This window comes from Nasonia vitripennis, chromosome 3, assembly GCF_009193385.2.
Source record: "Nasonia vitripennis strain AsymCx chromosome 3, Nvit_psr_1.1, whole genome shotgun sequence".
NCBI classification, from domain to species: Eukaryota; Metazoa; Arthropoda; class Insecta; order Hymenoptera; family Pteromalidae; genus Nasonia; species Nasonia vitripennis.
This window is the reverse complement of record NC_045759.1, coordinates 3,113,074-3,135,107: the sequence shown is the minus strand read 5'-3', so window position 1 is coordinate 3,135,107 and position 22,034 is coordinate 3,113,074. Positions and strand designations below refer to the sequence as shown.

General features: G+C 45.7%; 1 protein-coding gene across 3 annotated transcripts in view; it reads right to left on the bottom strand.

Moving 5' to 3' along the window:
• LOC100678597 (protein eva-1 homolog C) overlaps nt 1-22,034 on the bottom strand; it is a 148,912-nt gene that overhangs the window by 19,917 nt on the left and 106,961 nt on the right. For all 3 annotated transcript variants that reach the window (XM_008205800.4, XM_031926297.2, XM_031926296.2), the window contains exon 5: nt 19,844-19,987. In XM_008205800.4, coding sequence (XP_008204022.1) covers nt 19,844-19,987 — 144 coding nt within the window. The remainder of the gene's footprint in view (nt 1-19,843; nt 19,988-22,034) is intronic.

Here is a 22,034-nt window from a genome sequence, read left to right as displayed (position 1 = left end):
AATACCTAATTAAGCGTGCAGGCGGCGCGCGCGCCAGAGAAGCTCTCGGGACAAACGCGGGCTTGATGAGCTATCGATGCCATTAAAACCTAAATTAATCGGATTAAACTTACGCTAATCAGCGTGTATCGCACATTGTTGCTGTTGTTGCACCGAGTAACTTCGACATTATTCTAAACAAACGGGCGATATTATACAACGATCCTAGCATATTTAACGAGTTTTCTCGTGGTCGTGCAGACCGTGGAATAACCGACGCGGAACACAGGCGGAAAGTAATGGTCTTCCACGAGAATGACACGAACCACGAACGACGAGCACAAGAAAAAAAATCGAAAAGAGAGAGAACGTGCGGTAACGTTAGCGAATTTTATCGCGTGGGCGTCTGGATTATTATGCAGCACTTCCGGGGCGCCGCGCCGAGAGATGAACGACGCCAGAAATTTAACGAGATCAATGCGGGGAAGGCGGAGGAAAAGTTCTCGCTTGGACCGACTCGACGCTTCGTGACGCTGAATTTTTTCCCCCGTTACGACGTAACGCTTGGAAGCTTTAGCTCCTTGGGTATTTTTGCCTCGAGGAATTTTAGTTGTACGAGAAGGAGAGAGAGCTGGTATCTTTGTTATTTTTCTGAAGGAGGGCTTTTCTTCAAGAATTTTAACGAGCTTATCGCTTTTACAATTTCATTTTACAAAAATGTCATAGCGTTACCACATCTTTCGCAACAATTATCGCGAGAACAAGCGGTGGGAGAACCGATTCCTCGCGACTTCAAGTAAACCACCAGCGAAGACTCGTCGCTCGATTGCCGCCCGTAAGCCGATCCTCAAAGACAATCAGCTTGCGCCGCGGCGGAAACTCTCTCATTAAAAGATCAAGGGACTCGCGAGCGATCCCCTCGCGTCATCTGATTGCGTAATAGAATGTCAGCGCGCGCAAGCGTTGGCCCTTTTGACGGATGAGCTAATTACACGAGACGTTTGCCGCTTCAATGCGTTCGCTGATGCACGTGTTCAAAGGGGTAAATTTTTAAAATAGAGTACGAGCGCAGCGATTAGTTTTACGTAAGTGCATTATGCGCATTCGCGCATAATGCTTATAATCGGATTCGCCACTGCTTATTAGCAATGCGCTTTACGAAAATGCCGGCAATTTCGAAGTTCGGTGTTCGCAGCGCAGCAGCAGTCGCGAGTTCACGTACATAAGCGGGGATAAAGAATATAACTTTGAAATACGCGAACAAGTGGATGCAGTCGGCGAGTAGTGAGACGCAGAATGTAGACATCACTGCACACAAGCGAGCAGTTCTCGTTTGGCCTCCCCTGTATCTCTTCTTGCTTTCGAGGAAAGAGAAAAGCGCATAAAGCGAAAATTTCCTTCCTCTTGAAGTCCATATAGAGCGAAGAAAGCTAGACTACGGCAAAGAGGCAGCCGGCGTATAATCGAAGTAGCAGCAGGAGCTATACGCTGGCGAATTTCACGCGAGATGGGCAGCCAGCCAGGCCGTGACCGAAAGTCGTAAGGGACAAATAATCAGTGCCTTGGTGCCGGCATTCAATTAGAATCGTCACTCCCCTGGGATCGACTGCGATAATGGACTGCGCTTCGAGGTAGCGTCTTGAAGATGAGGATGGTAGATTGGGGGTATCGAATAAATTTTTCGGGAATAAACTCGTGTCGAATTAAGGGATATTTATGTTTAGGCTTACACGTCACGGCTAGACCAACAGCCGAAGTTTCGTGTGCACAAGCTACTTACATGTGTACTCTGGCACTTTGCGTCAACTTGTCGAATCAAACTTGTATCGCATCTCAGGGTTGAGTGTACAAAAATCGAGCTTGCGCGCAGCTTTATAGGAAAACATCTTGTGGATTAACGCGGTGGAAACGCACGTCTCGTCGTGACTTCTGTGTTATTTATTTAAAGTAGACGAGGAGGAGGAGAGGAGGAGGCAAAAATGGAAAGAAAAATACGACGGAGAGGCGCTTGCCGGCGAGGCGGAAGCCCGCGTGAAAGCTCTTAAGTGACACTTCGCCGCAAAATGGAAGCAACGCTAGAACCTACGTAATTGCGAGGTAAGCAACACCTTGATGGAAATTTCAGAAAGTCTCGACGAAACTCGCTCGCAGCTTATTTTTATTATACATCCGTATCTTCTCGCGCCAGCTGACGTTCATTTAATCATAAACGCTGTATCATTGTTGATTATGATTTTCACACGCAAAAAAGCCGCTGTATACGCGATCGCATTAATACACGAGTGAATAATGTAGCCTAGAGAGGAGGAGGAAATCCCGTCGAAGTTTCGTGATTATCCGTCGTTAGCATTGCATTCGGTGCACCGCGCACGCGGGCTTGAAAAGCACGAAAACTCGAATAGCTATATACAACGCCCTATTTACTATTGCGCCGTCTCCCCGAGACCCGACACGCTGAACCAGAGCGTTATTACATAATGATCCATGTCCCATTAGGTGTTGCCGATGGCAATAGTCATGCACACGCCGCTAATGGATATATGCATAAGTGAGCTCGTGATTTCAGTTCGCAGCACGATTCCATAATCGTTAAACGCGTACTGCACCCCACCTCTTCGACTTGGCTGTGAGAGAGGTTATAATTATTTTCCGAAATCTCCCGCGAGATCGTTGGAATATTATTATTCGGTGTATTTCTCTAGCGGAAATTCCGAAGCCGTATCGCTACATTATTTCGGTCGTTTAACATTGCATAAAATTCAATTATAATTAGATCGGTTATTAGAAATTAATTTCGACTAAGCACGCTGAATTCGCTAGCGCTGAAATAATTATGCAAATTTGCTGTTTAAATTCGTTAAACAATGTTATACGGTTGCTCGATAAAGAAGGAGCTGTATTTAAAGAGCAGTGTTTGAGGCCGGAGGACGGAGAAATAAATCTGTCGAGTGTCGAAGACACGATGATAATTTACGGCCGATCGTAAATAAGTAATTGGCTGTATATAAGAATCGAGAATATAATTATAGGACTTCGTATATACCGTAGGATTTCGAGCTCATAAATTTGTATGGTCTTCGTATATTTTCCTTAGTCAAATACATTCGTACATTACTCATGCCTCGATATTCCACACCCTCTCCCATAAATAATTACGCCAGACGCGAACTTTAGAACCGTTATTTTGTCAGAAATCCAAAGGAGAGAAGCGACAACAAAGGAATGCGCAGGTTTAACTTCGTTACATCAGCTTTGACTTCCCATCTCAGATGTTGGCGTAGCACTCGACTCCATAAATTTTAATCGCCAACTCCCCACTACTACGCACATTCCCTTTACGCATTTCCGATTCTCCCTCAACCCCTTCGTCAATGGTGAAACCCCTAAAATCTCACCGATAAAATTAAAAAGAAAATTCCATCGTCCCATTACTCCAGGAAGCACCAGCACGAGCCAATCGCATCAGAGAGAGAAAGAGAGGAGTCAAACGTCCCCCTCGAATCGCCTTACTCATATCGAGCGCCTTAAACCTCACCGACAACGTCGCGCAATAACACAACGCTCGTTACACGCCACCATCCCTCTCTCTCTCTCTCTCTCTCTCTCTCTCTCTCTCTCTCTCTCTCTCTCTCTCTCTCTCTTTCGCCGAAAGACATCAACTCGGATCGAGAGGAAGAGAAAAAACATCGCGAGATCCGGCTATAAAATAACCCCGGTGCGCCTTTTCGCACTCGAGGCAATAATTGCTACCCCAAGCATCGTCTCTTGCCGCGTCGGGAGATATCGTCTCGAGCCGCGATAAAGTCTGGGGAAAGAAAAAAGAGAGAGAAAGCGCGTGATCGTTCAGCAAAATTACCTCGGAGGATGTAGCGAGAAGGTGTAATCGACGGGATCCTTGCTTTATGAGCGAGATTATTTGTTGCGTTGGTATATATGATTACGGCTACGTGGCAATATCTCTCGTCAGTTCGTTTTCTTGTTTTGTTCGCGGAATTTTTTTTTTTTTTTAACGAAGTAGGTGGTTTTCGTTACTGGAGTTTTTGATATTGTGTTCACCGCAATAGTACAAGGAAAAGTTCTGTTATGAAAAAATGAATATTTTTATTTAGTTTCTTTAATTAAATCGAGAAGATGCCGTGTAGGACGTATTCGCAGCCCAGACATCGGAAATTGAAAGAAGCTAAATGAACGTATTCGTTACAGACGTATCGCGGGGGACGATGTTGGAAAGAAGACTACACGCAAATTGCAGTATTCCCAATAAAGCTGCAGGCTCGCTATTCGGTCTGGCGAATGTTAACATTAACGAACCGGAACTTATTACGCTGCTTCGTACATTTTCCAAAAGCAGATGATATTGCACGTATAATACGGTGGTACCGTAATTTTGCGATGAATATTCGGCCAAAATGACTCGAAAGCTTGACTAATTTTATTTCGTAATAATTCCACAATTTCGCTCGAACTGTAATTTTCATAACTCGGTCGAATAATCAAAGGATGATACCCGTCATTTTGAAATAAAGCCAATATTACCAATTTTTAAGTCGAATAACAGCAGAGCTGTCCAGTAGACCGACCGAAAAAGCACAAATACGATTTACTTACTCGTCCATCCGTCGAGTCGAAAACACGTATATTCGCTTTCAAAAACCAGTTCCAAAAATAAACACAGCCAAAGCTTAACTTCCAAAACAATCGCGCATCCACCGCACGCGATTGAAAAAGAAAAAAATCAATCAATGGTATAACGCCTCTCCCAGCAACGAGCCTATACATATACAGCCGCCGATATCGACGAATAAAGAGGTCGCGCTGCTCAGCTCGACTAACATTATCGAGCAGTTCCTATCGCGGGTACGTGAGCGCAGCCCAAGTTTCGCGCGGCGAAACACACACACACACAGCGTCCGCAACTCGCCAGCAGCCGATAAGAATCAGGCGCGCTCGTTACCGGCGCTCCGCGATAACCTCGCACTTAATTTCAACTTTCCGGAGAAACTTGTCCCGCCGCTATGGCCGCGATAAGGGACTCGAGCGACTCGTTGCTTGTGATTGAGAATTGAATTTTAGTGAGATTCGGAGCACTTTTCGAGTGTTTCACGAGGGATGGAGTAAACGGTGAATTTTTCATTTATGTGCGTTTTGCATCGGAATATTATGAAAAGTTTGATGAATTTACACCGTCGTGACAGAAATGAAGTACGCACATCGCTCGGAATCTCGTAAATACAGCTGACGTCAACTTCACTCGACGAATGGAATATTGATTCCATCGAAGGTGCAACGAACGCGTATACTCTCGCGCGCGGAAGACGAACCGTCGGTAATGAAAATTTATCAAGGACAAAATCAACGTTGCAGCTCTACGTATTCGCACCGCAACGAAACGATTTCGAACGTCGACCGCACATCCACGCGTTGAACGACCGATTAGGAGAAAGCCCTGCATCTCGGAATATTAATTTAGCCGATTCGATCGCCCGTGTACATCAACGCTGGAGGCTCGACCTACAGCTTTCGCTGGAGAATCGCTCTCGATCAATCACAGAAAGCCGCACAAAGCTCTAATTGCGCGAGCACGCGCGCGTATACATCGCGCCGATCGCCTTCCAACCCTCTCTCCCTCTGTGTGTGTATACAGTGTTGGTGGGAGCTCGATTAATCGCGACGCTCTTGGGCTCTAGTAGTACCAACGGTCCCCGAACTTTTGATTCCAACCATGCGAGCGTTGATTTTTGCGGATACGACGAAGGTGTTTCAATGGGGATTGGAATTAGACCGTAGGTGTATGTATATCAAAGCGATAGAAGTTCAGTTGAAATGGAGTTTTGGTAGCGAGGTCGGATTAAAATATTTCAATGCGACTTCTGATGACCGTAAAATCCGAAGCGAATATTTGAAAAGCTTCGCGCGGCTTCGACTTTCAAATTCCCAAAACCAGTCAAGCTTCAATTCACTCGAAAGCTGCACCGCCAACTGCATTAAAAGCAAAATCATAAAACGAATTCAACAATGAGCCCACGCGCCCTACATACTATGCGCGTTCAAAGTCACGCATGCGTTTTGTGAAAAAAAAATTAAATCTCACGTATGCGCGCGCCAAAAAAATACACGTCGTTCGAAAGGACACGCGCGCGAATCGCAGCCCCGGGAGATTTTTTCGCGGATTCGATCGCTTTGTCGAAGCGCAACGAGTCGACGGTGAAACGATTACAAAAGGCGCGACTCGATGCAACGATGCGCGGCGCTTTGATCGTTTCGCGCGCACGCGTAAATTCTTCGGCCTGCGAGCTTGCTCGCTTTACTCGTGAAAATGGGCGGATTTATATAATCGTCTATTTGGCTGTGTGTTATTCTAATAAGAGAGTATCTCTGTTGCTGTTTAGATCTAAAAATTGAATAAAAACGCCGGAGCAACGATAAATCTGCATTACTATCCCGCAAAATCATGCGAAACTCACCCAAATATACATATCCAAAAACCTCAACCGTCCGACTCGCGTATAACGAGCTCCCAACCGCAGATCTCCCTCTACCACTACACCCTCGGCAAAGCGATCGTTCGCTTTGCGAACCCTTCGTCGAGCCCTTGAAAAGCCCGCGCGGGGCTATAGCGTGACAAATGGTCGAATTTATCGCGGTCCGTACACGCTAGTAGAGGAAAGGAGGATAATTGGATATGCGCGTATCGGGACGAGTGTTGGACAGGTGCGGCTTAATTATGCCTATGGGCTTTCATGCCGGACGGAAATGTGCGCTTCTTCCGATACCGGTGATTAACGAACGGCCTTGTGTGATGCAACTGTTTATGCTTCGCACGTAATCTATACGCATTTTGAATCTCTACCCTCTGATGATGGTCTGCTTTGTCGAGGGATTATACAATTCATTGGGAAACGTCGTACTTTTCAATCGCGATCGCGTAAGACGAGGATTGAAAAATTGTCGGATCTTATTTCCCTGCGTGAAGCGATTGCGTAAACGGGGATTACGCGGTGCTGATAAAAAGATTAAAATGCGAAGTGTATTTACTGTACTTTCTGCAATCTTCGCTGATAAAAAGGTGGGACATGTATAGCCAATTCAAATTTCCAGACGTAATACATGGTACTACAGGCTCGCGGCAACATTCATCCGTCTTCGTTTTCACCGAGTTAAATTTAAAATTGAAGAGACTTTTCGATTTGCGGTGTGTAAAAAGCGGGAACCGAAGTCGTTCACCGAGAGAGAGAGAGAGAGAGAGAGAGAGAGAGAGAGAGAAAGAGAGAGAGAGACGTGATTTCCGATAGAAGAAAAACCCCACCATCTTCGCGCAAACTTTCCATTTACATTGTAAGACGCTTCTGGGAGGCGTTTCTCGGGAATATATTTGTTGCCTGGAGGGAATATTTATCGCGCGAAATGAATTTCCACGCGGAGTTATCGAGTCACACGGCGTTTGCACGAGCTGCTGCGACAAGGGATGAGATTACGGGTATTATGTACCGCAGCGAATTGAAAATAAAAGCGAGAAAAATCTGGCGAGGCGTTTCCCCAAGGTGGCGTATATTTCTAAATTAACCTGACCGCACGCACAGGGAGTCCGCGCGGTCGTGGCTCAAATGAATTTATCACTACCTCGCGGCACTTTTCGAAAACCGATATATTTGCGCGGCGGCCGCAGCCCGAGAGATTTTTCGTGCTACTCTCGTCCCTTTAACGAGAAATTATTTTCGCGGTCTCAATTTCAGACGGAATTTTCGAAACGTTTCGCCGAGTGTAATCTGCCATTTGTTAGCGGAAACTTTCTACCCGAGCGTATGTGTGTAGTAGTAGCGTGTCGGTGAATCGGTCCAGTTTGTCGACGCTGGTGTAGATAAGGCCGAGAGCGGCGCTTCCTCCCTCGCAATCAGTTTCTCCGCGAGCGATTCACATACACGTGTGTGTGATGCTGTGCTGTATAACCTGTTTACATATTGTCGCATGCGTATTAATTCCGCTTATTTTCCTACTTATGCTCGCCGAGAGCGGCTTATAACTTTCGCAAATGATCAACGTCGACACACTGGCGTTTGACGAGTCGAAACTTGTTTAATTAAGGGGAGGTATTTTCCAGTTTTGTTATCGTTTTTTTGTAGAGGATTATAATTGGATTGAATATAATACCTGGCTTATCAAATTAATTGGCTTTATTACTCATCACACTTTAAAATTTCAAAACTCTCAAGGAACGAAAAGAACTACTAAACCACCTTTCAGCCTCGCGACGCTAAAAAATCTTCCGTCGCACAGGGCGATATCTTCCGAACTGCTACCACTCACTCTCTCCATCCCTCTAACCAACCAACATTCTCCTCCCTCTGACCTCTCATTTCACCCTCGCAGACGCAGTATCCCCCCGCATCGGCATGTGCGCCGTATACACGCACTGAACGCTCGGCTGCTCTCTCGCACAGAGACATCCAAACACACACATGGAAGCTCGTCGGTGTCGCCGTTGGCTCAGCTATGCAGTGCACGCACATGGCCGATCAATCCGCAGATTATCCGCGGGGAGTATAGTCTCTCTCTCTCTCTCTCTCTCTCTCTCTCTCTCTCTCTCTCTCTCTCTCTCTCACTCTCTTCCTCTGAACGTAGGGGTGGGATGCGGAAAAGGCTCCGCTTCATGATCGTCGGCCGGAGGCGACTCGCAGATAGTACCGCTACACCGGATCAAAGTAACGAGGCATAGGCGCTGAACAGGCCGCGTTATGCACTGATTGCGGGACATTACTTGACATTTAGCTTTGTGTCGCTGTGCATAGGCGCTGCTGGGACGCCCGCGCCGTCAAAGGCCCTTTGCTGCCTGTTGTGTCTATCCGCACCCCTCTCTGTTTATACGCTCGAGCGAGAGGCGAGCTCTTTTTTCTGGGCTAAAGAGTTTTTCGAACTTGTGTCGTCGCTGTGTTGCGGCCGTAATTCAGTTCGCGCACACCTATGCTTCTTTGGAAATTGCATTCGACGCGCTTTTTGAGGAATGTTTGTTACAGCGAAATTGCAGGGATTAATCGGAGCTTTAAACAATTTCAACTGACGGAACAATTCGTCGCCGGGGAAACGTCGTTCTCCAACAATCTCGCCCCCGTATAGAAGGGCCGCGAGAGAGTGCAGGGACGCTCTCGAAACACGCTGTTCTCGCGTAATGTTCTGAAATTTAACAGGATCTATTATCCTCTCTAATAATGTCGAAAGTTTCTCCCTCGTGAGCTCAGTGGAACGCGCCACTCGTTATCTCTCTCGAGGGCTTGCACTGCGCGCGTGAAAGCTTGAAAATTTTCGCAAACCTGTTAACTCAAAGGCTCTTTCGGCTCGAATACTGACACGATCCTATGCTCGGCAATCCACGCAACTATGCATTAAATTTTCCAATTAGGCGTCCGATCGAATTCGTGAACCTGTATAACTCGTGAGCCTTTTTTTTGTAAAATGAACGTTATTCCCTTTTGACGGAAATTGCCGCGTTTTATCAGAGGTCATGAAAGTTGGCGGATGAATAAACGGCTTAAAAATTACGCTGGGGGGTTTGTCGGATTGTGCTTCCTCCTAGAGGAAGCTTTGTAATAGTAAAATTTTGAGTTTCGTCAAAACTAGAAAATACTTTTTGGTGTGTTAGAAGTTCAAATCACGTGTTTTTAGAAAATGTCCGTGTGGATATGTGTGTGTGTGTGTGTGTGTGTGTGTGTGGATGTGTATGTATGTATACCGTAATGTTTCTGGAACTACTCCGCCAATATCATTAAAATTTGACATGCATGTATATTTTTGGATTCTGAATTCGGGAAAAACATTTATTTTTATGGCCAATTTTTGATTTTTGAAAAACACTATTTTGTATTTTTCCAATCATCTCATCGTTACAAACAATTCAGCTAATATGCATTTGAAAGAGAATAAAATTACCTACTTTTCTCCGTTTGGTCCTCGGGATCGACCACTTTATTCGGCAGATATAATGAAAAAGGTGATTTTTTTTTTAAATTCATATCTCTGAAACTAAACATCATAACCTCACGAAAAAAATTAAGTCGATGGATCACGTGTCAAACTATATCCCATTAAAATTTATTATCAAGTTATTTGACTACTTATTTTTTCAGTAAAAAATGAGTTTTTTTATGCCTCGATTACGGAAGTAAAAATGCACTTGAGATTTTGGGAAAAAGTAGATATTTTATGTGTCTTGGCTAAGTTCATTGCGCAGCTTTCAAACCCCTATGGTTCTTAAGATATCAAGGTTTCAATTTTTTTTGAAAATTTTTTGATTCCTTATATCTCTAAAACAATGCAGTCAAATGCTTCAAAATTTTATTTGCTGATTCACCATAGAAAAGCTTTTTGCTGCTAAAATTTTAAACGATTTCGTCGAGCGGTTCTCAAGTAAAGAGCTAAAATGTAAAAACTGATTTTTCTCAAAACTTTTTCTTCCTCTTATAGGGGTGTCGTTGCACGTCGTTAAAGTCCCTCCTTATGAATTGTCCCTATGCAACATGTTTTGAGAGTAGAATTATACGGCACAATATATATTTATAGTAAAATTATACATAAGTTTTTTTTTAGATTACAATCTTATTCTCTTAATGCGATAACTTTATTTTTACAGAGTTATCCTTTCATCAATCTCTTCTTTTTCGTGATTTTTCTGATTATTATATATCTTTTGCTATAAGAAAATTGCTCCTACAGCAAAATAATTAAACTTTGAAATATTTAAAATAGCATTCACATACTGTATTTTAAAACAATATTTTATTTATTGGAACAATAAATTTCGTTGGAAGAAGCTACGTGCCAATGAATTGGCAGCTGTTGTTTTTTTTTCATTAAATGTGTATTGAAAATCACGGGCCATAATTATGGCCTTTGTTCCACGTTCAACAAAGATTACGCTGAAATTGAGGGATTCGGCCCGTTCGATAACCAAACAGATTAGTAATTCGTTGTTGCATAATGGAACATAACCCGGTCCTGCGTGGGCGATTGTGAATAGGGAATCGTGTTTACTCCGGTTGCATTGAGAAAAGAGTAGTAAATAACGATGGAAAATTTATAGTAAGCTAACAGATTGATTGATAGGATTTCCATACCAGTTTACTATTCGATAACTCTATACCATCAATTTTTGACGCAATACTAAAAATTCTCTTCACGGCTTTCTCCTCTGTCGCACTGTACATTTGCCTTTTTTTCCCTCGATTCACAACTCATGGCTGCCTCGTAATTAAAGCATACGTTTCGCAGTTTTAAAATCAATGTATTTACGAGTCTTTTTATCTCTCTTTCGGCAGATTTCCCCAGAAACTTGCTTTCCGGCGCATTGCCCGGGGAAAAATTAAGTACGAGCACGAAAAGCGCCCGCGCATCCAACTTCTGATGAGAAAAGCTGCGCACTTTTCGAAAACGAGAATTCGCTGTGAGACGCCGTGTCTTCTCGGTCTGTCTTTGGCTTATGTCAGGTAGAAAAGTGTTGTATAAAAAATTCAACTTCCGCGAAGCGGAGCTAAAAGTGCCCCGCGTTTCCGCATTCCTTTTGCGAACGAGCGCCTTTGTGATCCAAGAGGAACGTGCATTTCATTTTTCCCCAGCCATGTACGTCCTCGTGATTATTTTATCCTACTTCCTTTGAAAAACTGATATTCCGGAAAAGTAGCATCTCAAGTTACGATGATTGGGTCTTTGAAATACGACGCTAAATTTGAAAATAAAGCGCACCTCGTCAAAAGGAGAGAATCGAAGCAACTCTGTTTGTTGCCAATCTCGCCTGCACTTCTCCCTCCCGAATCAATCGGCACACTATCGTACTTCCCTCTCTCTCTCTCCCGTTTTTCCAATTTCGTACTTCGTACCCTCGCACCTTTTTCCGTCCTTAGCCGCTCGTTACTTCGCTTCATTCCCCGTAATTTCGCGATAAGACGCGGGGGAAGCGAACGCCTCTGTATCCGCAGACTTCCAATCGCGGCCTTTCTCCTGAGCTTTGCCGCCGCCGCCGCCGTTGCTGCTGCTGCAACAAGAGAATTCAATTTCCGCGTCAACAGTCCAGAATTTATCGTAACGCTCCCCTACGAATACCGAACTTTTCCCTGTTGTGTCCAGCGGCGCCGTCGTGATTTTCACCCTTCCACTTCCGCGCCTTTCTTTTTTCCTGCTTTGTTTTTCCCTGCATAATCGCCCGCGAGCTGCGATGCGATGCCTTATATTCTTTTTCTCCTTCGTCGTCGCTGCTTCGCGCGCGCCAGCGAGCTTGATTTGTATGCGACGAACACGGCGCAGCGAGAATCGATTTCTGCAGCGCGCGAGAAATGGTTTTCGAGAGAGGGCATTTGGAAATTGATTCGATTGAAATTGAAGAGCCTCTCCTTGCCTGTGTTTCTTGTTACGTTTAATTTTATTCGCTGCGCTTGAGTGTATGTATCGTAAATTTTGTTTTCTTCGAAAATTTCATAAAACTCGATATGCGCGATATTTAATTTACAAACGTTTCTTGGAATCAATCAAACTCGGAGTTGCCGGAGGTATGCCAATCGAATCTTACAACCGCTCGATATTGTTTCAGCGTTTCAAATTGCAAGCACACGCAGCAGATATATATATATATATATGCGCGTTCGAAGTATCGCACTCTATCGCGGCTTAGTTCGGAGGGGCATGTTTGTGGTTTACTTCCGTTTACAATATATAGTCGCTCGCTGTTTACTCTCCCGAGTTCTAGGGAATTCCTGCCAACACTTCGAGTGCATTCAATGGGAAATTTCCCATTGAGTTAACGTTCATACTCAACCAAAGAATATGTATTCACCTCGAAACAAACTATCGACAAATTCTTCCCAAGTATAAGCGATGGTACACCGCACGAGCAACACTATACAACCGAATATGATGAATATCCTCGACGGCGTAATGCGATATATTCAGTAGAGCAGTTTAGTACACCCAAGGTATAACGAAGACCGATTGACAATTGACGCATCGGTCTCAGTCGATTTGACGTATACCCTCGGCTATATGCCTGTATCTCTAGAGCACTAGCTAAGATTGGACCAGCTCGAATTAGTCAAGCGTCGATGTAAGCGCACATCCCCGAGGTGGATCGTCATCCGCCTTTGTTTGCCTATACACCCTCGGCCGGGATCAAAAGATCGAGCACGTATTACGCACAGCTCAACGCCACTAATTGTCGCAACTTCTTCGGCATAACGAGTTTCCTTTTGTCGTCGCGGGAAAAAAGAAAACTCGAGCATTGTGCGCGTCTCTGTATGAAAGAGCCGTAACTTTTCTCGCCCGAAGAGATGCTTTCTCTCTCTCTCTCTCTCTCTCTCTCTCTCTCTCTCTCTCTCTCTCTCTCTCTCTCTCTCTCTCGAGCGAATTCCACACAGCAGTGCAGAAGAATGATCGAAAAGAAGAGCCGTGTGCGACTGTTCCTGATGAAACCGCTCGCATGTGTGATCGTTGGGCGATGGCAGAGTGTATTTGAATGGAGCGTCCGCGGCCTCGAAGAAAGAGCCTTTTATCCGCGTACAGTCGTTTGACTCTATTTATCGTCGAATAGCTACTGCGGTTGTTTCCTATCGATTTCTCCGATGAAATTCGACGCAAAAAAGCGTCTTATCTCTCAGCTCTTCTAATTCCCACACTTATGGTCGAGCACATCTCGTTAAGCTCCATGCGCGTGTGACACTCTCGGCAAACACTCCGAAAGCAAAAAAAAGCTGCGACGCCAAATAGAAATCCTATTAAGATTTCCGACCACTTGTTGAAGCGAGCCTCAAAACTAGGCATACGTGAGCGCATCTCTCGGAGTGGGAGCTGATTTTCGCGCGACGCGACGCAAAAACTTTATTTCCGCGTGCAAGCGAGGAAGAGAGAGAGATAGGATTAATGAATGCTTGACGCGTGGCCTCGTTAAGTTTCGGAGGCTGTGGAAATTGCGCGCGAGTCGGGATCTTTCAGGGGGATTTAGAGAGCCGCGAATTCGGTTTTTCAGAGAGAGAAAGAGCTTTGCTGGCGTACAAACGTAATTGAGACGCTAATGCAGTGGAGGCAAGTAGGTCATGTATTTTCATTTTTTTTAACGTTGATTGTTTCTGGAATCGACGATAAAAATACTATCGCGATCGCTGCCGCTTCCGAAGCTTTTGTACATGATAATAAGTCGCTCGAACGAATAACGAACGTGCCTGCCAGGCGATGTTTAAAAAACAACGAAGCCCGTTGTAATATACGCGTTTGAGCTGATTATAGGATTACCTGAATTATAAACATAATCGTTAACGAGGTACTCATTACGTCCGCGCTGAGAGCGAGATTTATAAATGAACAATTTCATCAAACGCAATGCTCGCTCTTAGCGCGTATTATTCCGGTTAACTCGCAGCAGACTTAATACTGTCTCATTACGCCTCTGATGCACTTCCGTGCATTAATAACATTCGACGAGAGAATGAACGATTTCCTCACACAGTAGAAATTGCATTTCGAAGTTATACGCAGTAGCGTCGAGAAAAGATTCGGTAAATAATCGTCAACGCCGCTTATAGAGTGTATCATCCGAACTTTTCTAAAACTTGGCGGAAGCTTCCACGCCGGCGATTCAATCGAAGGAAAAACTTTCCTCGAATTAAAACATTCCCGCGCGATCTTTTCACTCGCGAGCAGACTTACGTGCAGCTTTGACGAATCCAATTACGATACTCTCTCTCTCTCTCTCTCTCTCTCTCTCTCTCTCTCTCTCTCTCTCTCTCTCTCTCTCTTTCTCTCTCTCTCTCTCTCTCGCTGCGCCAATATTGGATTTCGGCTAATTGAAAAAGGGAAGCCACAAGACTCTTTCTCTCTCAACCTTCAAATTAATCAGACTTAATCAATTCACGCGTTCGCCGCTGGTGTTTTCCTTTTCTGCGGGGGCTGAGATAAAAAACGGCCGCGCTGGAAATCTCGGAAGTGTCTTCATCAATGTTTCATGAGACGCCGAGTGCGACGTCTTTAAAGAGAGGAAATGAAGAAGGGACGCTTCTGTGTCTCGAGGCCCTAATTGAGGTTAACTCTCTTGCCTGCGGCGGTGTACGTCTGTGTATAGCCGAACGTCGGGATCCACTGTCGCTCCGACGTCTTGGAAGATAATTCAGCTACACGTCGGGTTAACGCCGAGAGAGAGAGAGTGCGCCTGTTCATTTCGTTAGTATGCTAATTATGTATCTGCCTCGTAAAACGCTTCCCGTCACTTGCTACACATTACCTCTGAATAAGCTCGCTTGCTTCTTCGATGTCGAAAATTTCACGTCGTCTTTGCTCTCCCGCTGAGATATTACGACCAAAGGGCTTACTCTACTTACTCGCGCATTGTACTATTCCCAAAATACCATACATCCAATCCCGCGTCGAAAATCCCACGCGTTCGAATATTCCACCCCCCCCCCCCCTCCCCGGCGTCTCCCTTTATCATAATAAAACAGCTCTGCCGCGAAACACACGTATACACACGACGACGAATTCCCACAGCAGCAGCTTCGCAAATCCGTGGCTCACTGCTAGCAGCAGCACTGCAAGCAGCATTTCGACGTCTGCAATTTCGCATCTCTCTCGTCGAATATTCGCCATGTAAGGCGTGTTTGGCATAGCTCGAGGCACGGCGCGGCCCGATTGGCATGCAATTCCGAATCACGCCTCGACGCGCGAGCCGTCTATCTGTAAGGAATGCATATACAAACGCTGCAGCGTCGATGCAAACACCCACACACGTGCAAGTCTGTTTGACGAACGTTCACGGGCGGGGAGGACGGTGCGCGAGCTTGTTTTCCCGGGACTGGCCAAAGTGGAGATTGAATTTTCGCCCGGCGTTTGCTCTTCCTCCTCTATGCAGAGCCGTGCGTGGGAATTCTTCCTTTCTCTCGTCGCTCTTTCTTATATTCCGTACTACTGCAGGAGCAACGCGTTAAACGAAAATTTGATTTCCTCGATTTGGATCTCAGCTCGTGTGTGTATGTGTGTGAAGAGGATCGAGCGGCGATTTCGAGGAGAGAATCCGTTTATCGGGTCTCGCGCGAGAAAAGTGATTGTGCCCGGGACTCCTTCCGGAGAGAAGCAAGTTGGCTCGTGCACATTCGACCTCTCCGGCCGTGTTCGACCGACTCGGGCATTAGAATACAATTTAGTCGAGCGAGAGAGGAAGGCTATCCCGAGAAATATTGACGACGGGCGAACGGCTGGTAATCGGAGTCAACGCATCGATTTGCCTCTCGATTGGATGGCTCCTCGCTGAAAGGAGCTGCTGCTCTCGCTCTCGATGGAGTCGTTTGACGTAGGATATTAGTCTCGACGAGAGGAGCAGAGTTTCTTGACCGAGCTCCCTTTCTATGCCCCGAGCGAGTCGAGGCGAAAAATCGCAATAAATTACTCCGCGATTCCGCGAATAAGCGAGCATTCGAGCTCTTAGACGGAAGCTTGATATAATTACGCCGGCATTCCGATCTCACAGGGAGAAATGCTCCACGTCAAATTGAACTTTCCCGCAAAGACTCGATGGCGGCGAGAGGATTCTTTAAGCCAGCTGTCAAAAGAGAAAAGAACTGTCGGGGCCGCCGCATGCAGTTCATGCGGATCCAATTACACTTTGAGGATGCGCGCCGTTGATTATTCCAGGTCAGTGCGCGCCCGTGTCGAAAGCTTTGCGACCCCAGCGGAAGGAGCTTGCGCCGAGAAGAAAGGAAGCGCAAGATCACCTGGCGCATCAAAGACAGGAAGCGCGAGTCTCTCTCTCTCTCTTGCTCGGCGGCAACGACGTCGGGATATTAAAGGATTCGAACCGGGTTATACCTCGGGTGTATGGCTGTGCTCTGATGTGGTGCGAGATTTCACGGGGAAGATCGAGAGAGTGAGAGAGAGAGTGAGAGAGAGACAGAGAGAGAGAGAGAGAGAGAGAGAGAGAGAGAGAGAGAGAGAGAGAGAGAGAGATTACTTGCGGCGCCGGATAACGCTGCTTTGAGAACGCCGGGCCGGAGTTAATTGGGATGAATTTTCGGGCTGAGCTGAGCTAGCTGTTTAAGAAATTTCGGAAGGAGCAGCTTCGCGAGGCGACGTTTTTCGAGCTAACGGCTTTTAATTAAAAGTTGGCTCCCGATTTGCGAGTTACGGCGCGAAAACGGTGGTAGGTTAAAAAATTTCGATCGTTGTTTGCACTTTTGTTTAATTAATAAAAAAAACGAAATGTATACTCGCCGGGGGGGATGACAAAACTTTTGTTGCGCAGTAAAACAAACGGTAAAATACCGAACGGAAAATACTCCCAGTGTTCCGGGGCTGTTTCAACATAAAAATGCCATCTCTCGCAACAACATGTGAATGGAAACGCGCGCGATGCGCTGAAATTCAAACATTTCGCGTCGTGAGAGAGAGTAAACTTTATGTATACAAAGTTTTAAAATTTATGAAAAATTTTATTCTCACAGGGCTTGAGCATTACTGCGCAGTACACACGCGCACAACCAGAGCAGACTTAATTTTTCTAGCTTTCACGTATACGTAGAGCATTGACTTTGTTGCACTCGATGGAAGGATAAAGTTTCATCCTCGACGTATCCTCGAGGGAAATCTGCCGTGAAAACGCGTAATCCGTTCGGATTATATAAAAACATTATACCAAGCAAACAAAGAACGCATGAAAATTCAGTAGCGCGCGAGCGACATACGGCTGACCGGTATAGAAAAGATCATCTCTCTCTTCGAACGTCCTCACCTCTCCATTATACTTTTTAAACCTTCAGGCCATCTCTCTCTCTCTCTCTCTCTCTCTCTCTCTCTCTCTCTCTCTAGCTCTCTCTCGCTCTCTCTCTCTCTCTCTCACCCCTCGCTGAGTCATATCCCGAAGAAATTTCGCCGAATAAAAGTAGGGCTGTAAAAGCTCGCGAAGAAGAATTTCCCCCTCGCGCGGCTGCGCAATCGCGGCCGCTCTTATGGGCGATTCAGTCAAAGCGCGCGCGGCACCTCGAAAATTATTGGTCTGTAACTCCGAGGAGGCACTTAACCCAGTTAACCCGCGAGCCGCTGCCGGATTATGACGTATAAAGACAAATGCTGTCTTTGAAAAATTCTCGGCTCTCACTCCGCCGCTTTGCAAGTGTAATCGAGCGGCGTTGAAATTTCGCGGCGGGGCATGCGAAATTAATATATTCGCGTTTGAATTTCAAGGAAGGAACGCGCGTATTCTTTCGGTATATTGGAAACTCGGGCGGGTGATATTTGATGAGGCTGGGAAGGGCATCGAATTTTTTGAAGAACTCCGGGAGTTTCGATAAAAGTTACACGGAGTCGGAACGTATTGATTTCGCTGTGATAATAATACACTCTTGCGTGGGCGAAATATGCGCGCAATTTATACGCCGGAAGAGAGAGAGAGAGAGAGAGAGAGAGAGGGGGGGGGGGGAGAAGCCCTTGGGGCGTCGCGTGTATTTCATTAAAATTTATAAACAGGAAAGCATCAATATATTTTCATATTTTTAAGAGCTATGCAGCCGGCGCAGCACTTAACGAGGATCTAGTATGTTTTTCCGGCATTCATTAATATAAACAACGCGCGTTTCTACGGCGGCCAACAAAAAAAAAACGAACGAAATTTACATGATTGCGTCGTTTGAATAAAGTATGAGAGAAGCTTAAAAATGGCTCTTATTCAAATTTACGTGCGTCGCCGCTCAAAAAATATCCGTCATCGTCAACTCGATGACTCTCGTTATCGCCGAAGGCGTAAAAAAAGGCTTTTCAATCCACGCCCCCCGCGCGGCCTGCACTCGAGCGAATGAATAACAGTGCGGCGTTTTCAATTGCGCGAGGAGAGGGACCGCGCAGCGAAGTGGACCCTCAAGTATAATTATTCATTTGCTATCTCCCGCTGCATAAATGGTCATTAGCATTCGCGGGAATCCCGAGTGCGCGGAGAGGCATTAGAGGTCAGGCCGCAGACCTTATCGTCCAGCCTTAAAGCGCACCGGTGTTTGATTTTTAAAAGATTTTTATTTTTCGTGAAATATATATAAGAGGATAAAGTTGGGGGGTCGGTGTGTAGACGTTTTGTGAAATTGACACGCGGGAGGTCACGTTTCGCCAGGGTGATTCACGAAACTCCTCTTCTGGTAAATAAGTAGGTTAACTAGAAAATTAAAGTTTCCCGACGCCTCAATATGCTTCTGGAAACGATCACGTACCGAAAAAGGCTTTCATCGCCTCCTTTTGTTCTCGCCGCGCCAATATTTCCCAAATTAACGCCGGAGAATTCTGGACACGTTCGCCGTTGAAGTATAATATAAAGTGGAATTTCACGAATTAAACGGTTCCTCTGTATTTTTTAATCGATCTTTATTTCAACCACGGTTATTTATCGCTAGGAACGTGCGTAAAAATTTACCGTAAATAAATCTCGGCGAGATGCGCGATAGCAACAGACGGATATAAATTGCGCCAAGTGGTATAGTCCGCGCGTAGTCAGACGCGTTGTTTCCTCGACTTCGAGTTGGTAATCATACGAGCAAGCGGCTACTTATTTTTCGAAAAGTTACTTCGAACACGCCCTGAGAGTAAACCGTTGAAAGAAAATCTCTAATAAACTAACTTAAGATTACTCCCGCCACGTTTTCAGCGTCTCCGGCGAGTTCTATCCCCTCGTGATAGCGAGGGCTACGCTAAGCGAGTTAAGGGCGGCGTTTATCGCTGCCGAGGCTGCTCGGGAAAAGGCAAAAAGCGCCTTGTTAACTTTACAGTCGTCGTACTCTCGAGGCCCCGGGATACACGTAATGCCGCCTCGTAAAAACGAGGAAAGGGACCCTCTCTCCGGCGGACAAGATAAACAGACACGTGTACTTACCGCAGGTGTAGACGACCTTGAGGTACGTTCTGCTCTCAGACCGGCAGGGATCGCCGAAAGTCGAGCTGTTGGCAGCAATGGAGCAGTGCCGTCGGCCGTGGCAAAGGTCTATCACTTTTTCCGTCGCGTGACTTGCCAGACAGGCTGCAAATGAAAGATTACGATTTTTCATTATAAATGTGTGTTCGATGCAGTATTTCACGTCGCTTTGTCGTCGATTTACACGTTTAATTAATTGAACTATTTTTCAGGCGAAACAACAAAGCTTTGCCTTTGTACTTTATACAAATAAATTCATTTGATACTCGGTCGCTCGTTTCAATATTAACCGCCAAATGCGACGTTCTTGATAACAAATATTAATACCGGATCGAATTCGTTATTGTAGCGGACAAAGCATAATACTCGCGACTTTTGAATTTTGAATCCCCCAAACGGACAGCGTTGAAAAAACATGATACAAATGATAGATTTGTGTGAAAGGCTCTCGTTATTTTCCATTTCAAAGGACAAAATTCTGTTTTCCTGGAAACTTTTATTACATGTGCGCGCGCAATGTTTAATGGTTCTCGGAAGCGACTACCTCTCTAACGAGAATCGTCGAAAGTTGAAAAACTAATAACGCAACATCAGTTCTCCCGACAAAAAGATCGTATCGTTCGCAATGTAGCGAAACTCCCCCCCCCCCCCCCCACACACACCCGAAAAAAAGCATCGACCTAAACAACCCTATTATCAACGAAATGACAGGAAGACTCGGAAACGTCTCTGTGATCAATACAGCACTCCCTCATTCCTTGACGGAACAATAAAGCCTCCCACCACAATGGTCCAGAAGGTCCGTCTCGGCCCTCGTCACATGAAAAACTAAACAAGAAATAACTCTCCTCCGGTCCCTCTCTCCCTCTCCCTCTCTCGAAGGCATCAAAGTCAGCCATAACGTTTTTTCCTGAATTACCGCGATCGCGATTAAAATCCATGGCGCGCAGCCCGAGATCGATCCAATCACGCAGGAGCGACCCTCATCCCGTCACATATAACGGCTCTCTTAAGAGGAAGAAGAACGACTCCTCGCTCTCTCCTGTGCAGGGGCTCACGACCCAAGCAGCATTCCGGCAAATAGAAATGGCGCAAAGCCCTCACCCCACCGCATTGAACTCTCGTGTGTACTCTCCGATCGGATAAGCCACTAAAATTGCCGACGCGAGATATCGAGCCATCGTATAGATATAAAACCGTCGCCCGTATTCGCGCTCTCTTCCTCTGCAGCTCTTTTGGCCTTTTTCGCGGAGCCGCTCGGAAGTTCTGCCAGTGATGCTGGATCTCGGAAGAAATCGTACTTCGGGAAGTGTACACGCGGTGTCCTGCTTTGCAGTGAAGAGCTTTCGAATAAAGAGGAAAAGCGATTGAATAATTTGTAAGCTAATTGCTGGACAGTGGCACAGCGAGTGAAACAATCCCCGTACGGTCAGACGTCTCGAGAAACATAAGCGCTTACCCAATGAATATAAAAACCTCGCATATAAGCGACACCGTAAAACCACGAGAACCTGTCGTCTTTATGTTTACGGTCATTCGAGACGAGGATTAAAATAAAAAGCCGAGACAGCGCCAGCAAGAGGCAAGGGTCATCGCTTGCAACGTCGTCGTCGTCGAGGGCGTCGTCCGAGCTATTCCCGTTGTAGTCGTAAAGCCGTTTCATGGCCGCGGGCATTTTTATACTGCAGCCACGGGAAAAGCACGAAATCGATGATAAATTGCCCTCTACTCGGGGGCAGAACAGTCAAGTTTAACATCGGTCCGATTTAATTGCGCGATTTCAATGATACGTCTCTGGGAATTGAGCACATGATTGATTTTTAGTACATCGGAAAGGATAATTTACTCCAACGATATACGCTTAACGTTTACAGCCGAAGCGTGACCGATAGCAGCAGGAAACTAGAAGCGTAGAGGGCTACTTTAGAAGTCCGTATTAATTAAAACGAAAAATTTCAAATCATCGTACATTACACGCGCGAAGCCCTCTCACGTCCCGCGCGAACAAAAGCGCTTTAATCTCGCGAGAAATAAAGGAAGCGAAGCTACACGCCGCGAAAGAAGAAAAAAAACGAGGAAAAAATCGGGCGAAATTAGCGAAAAAGAAAGTTGCCCCACGGAAAATCGCGGCGTGGGAAGAACGAAAAAACTG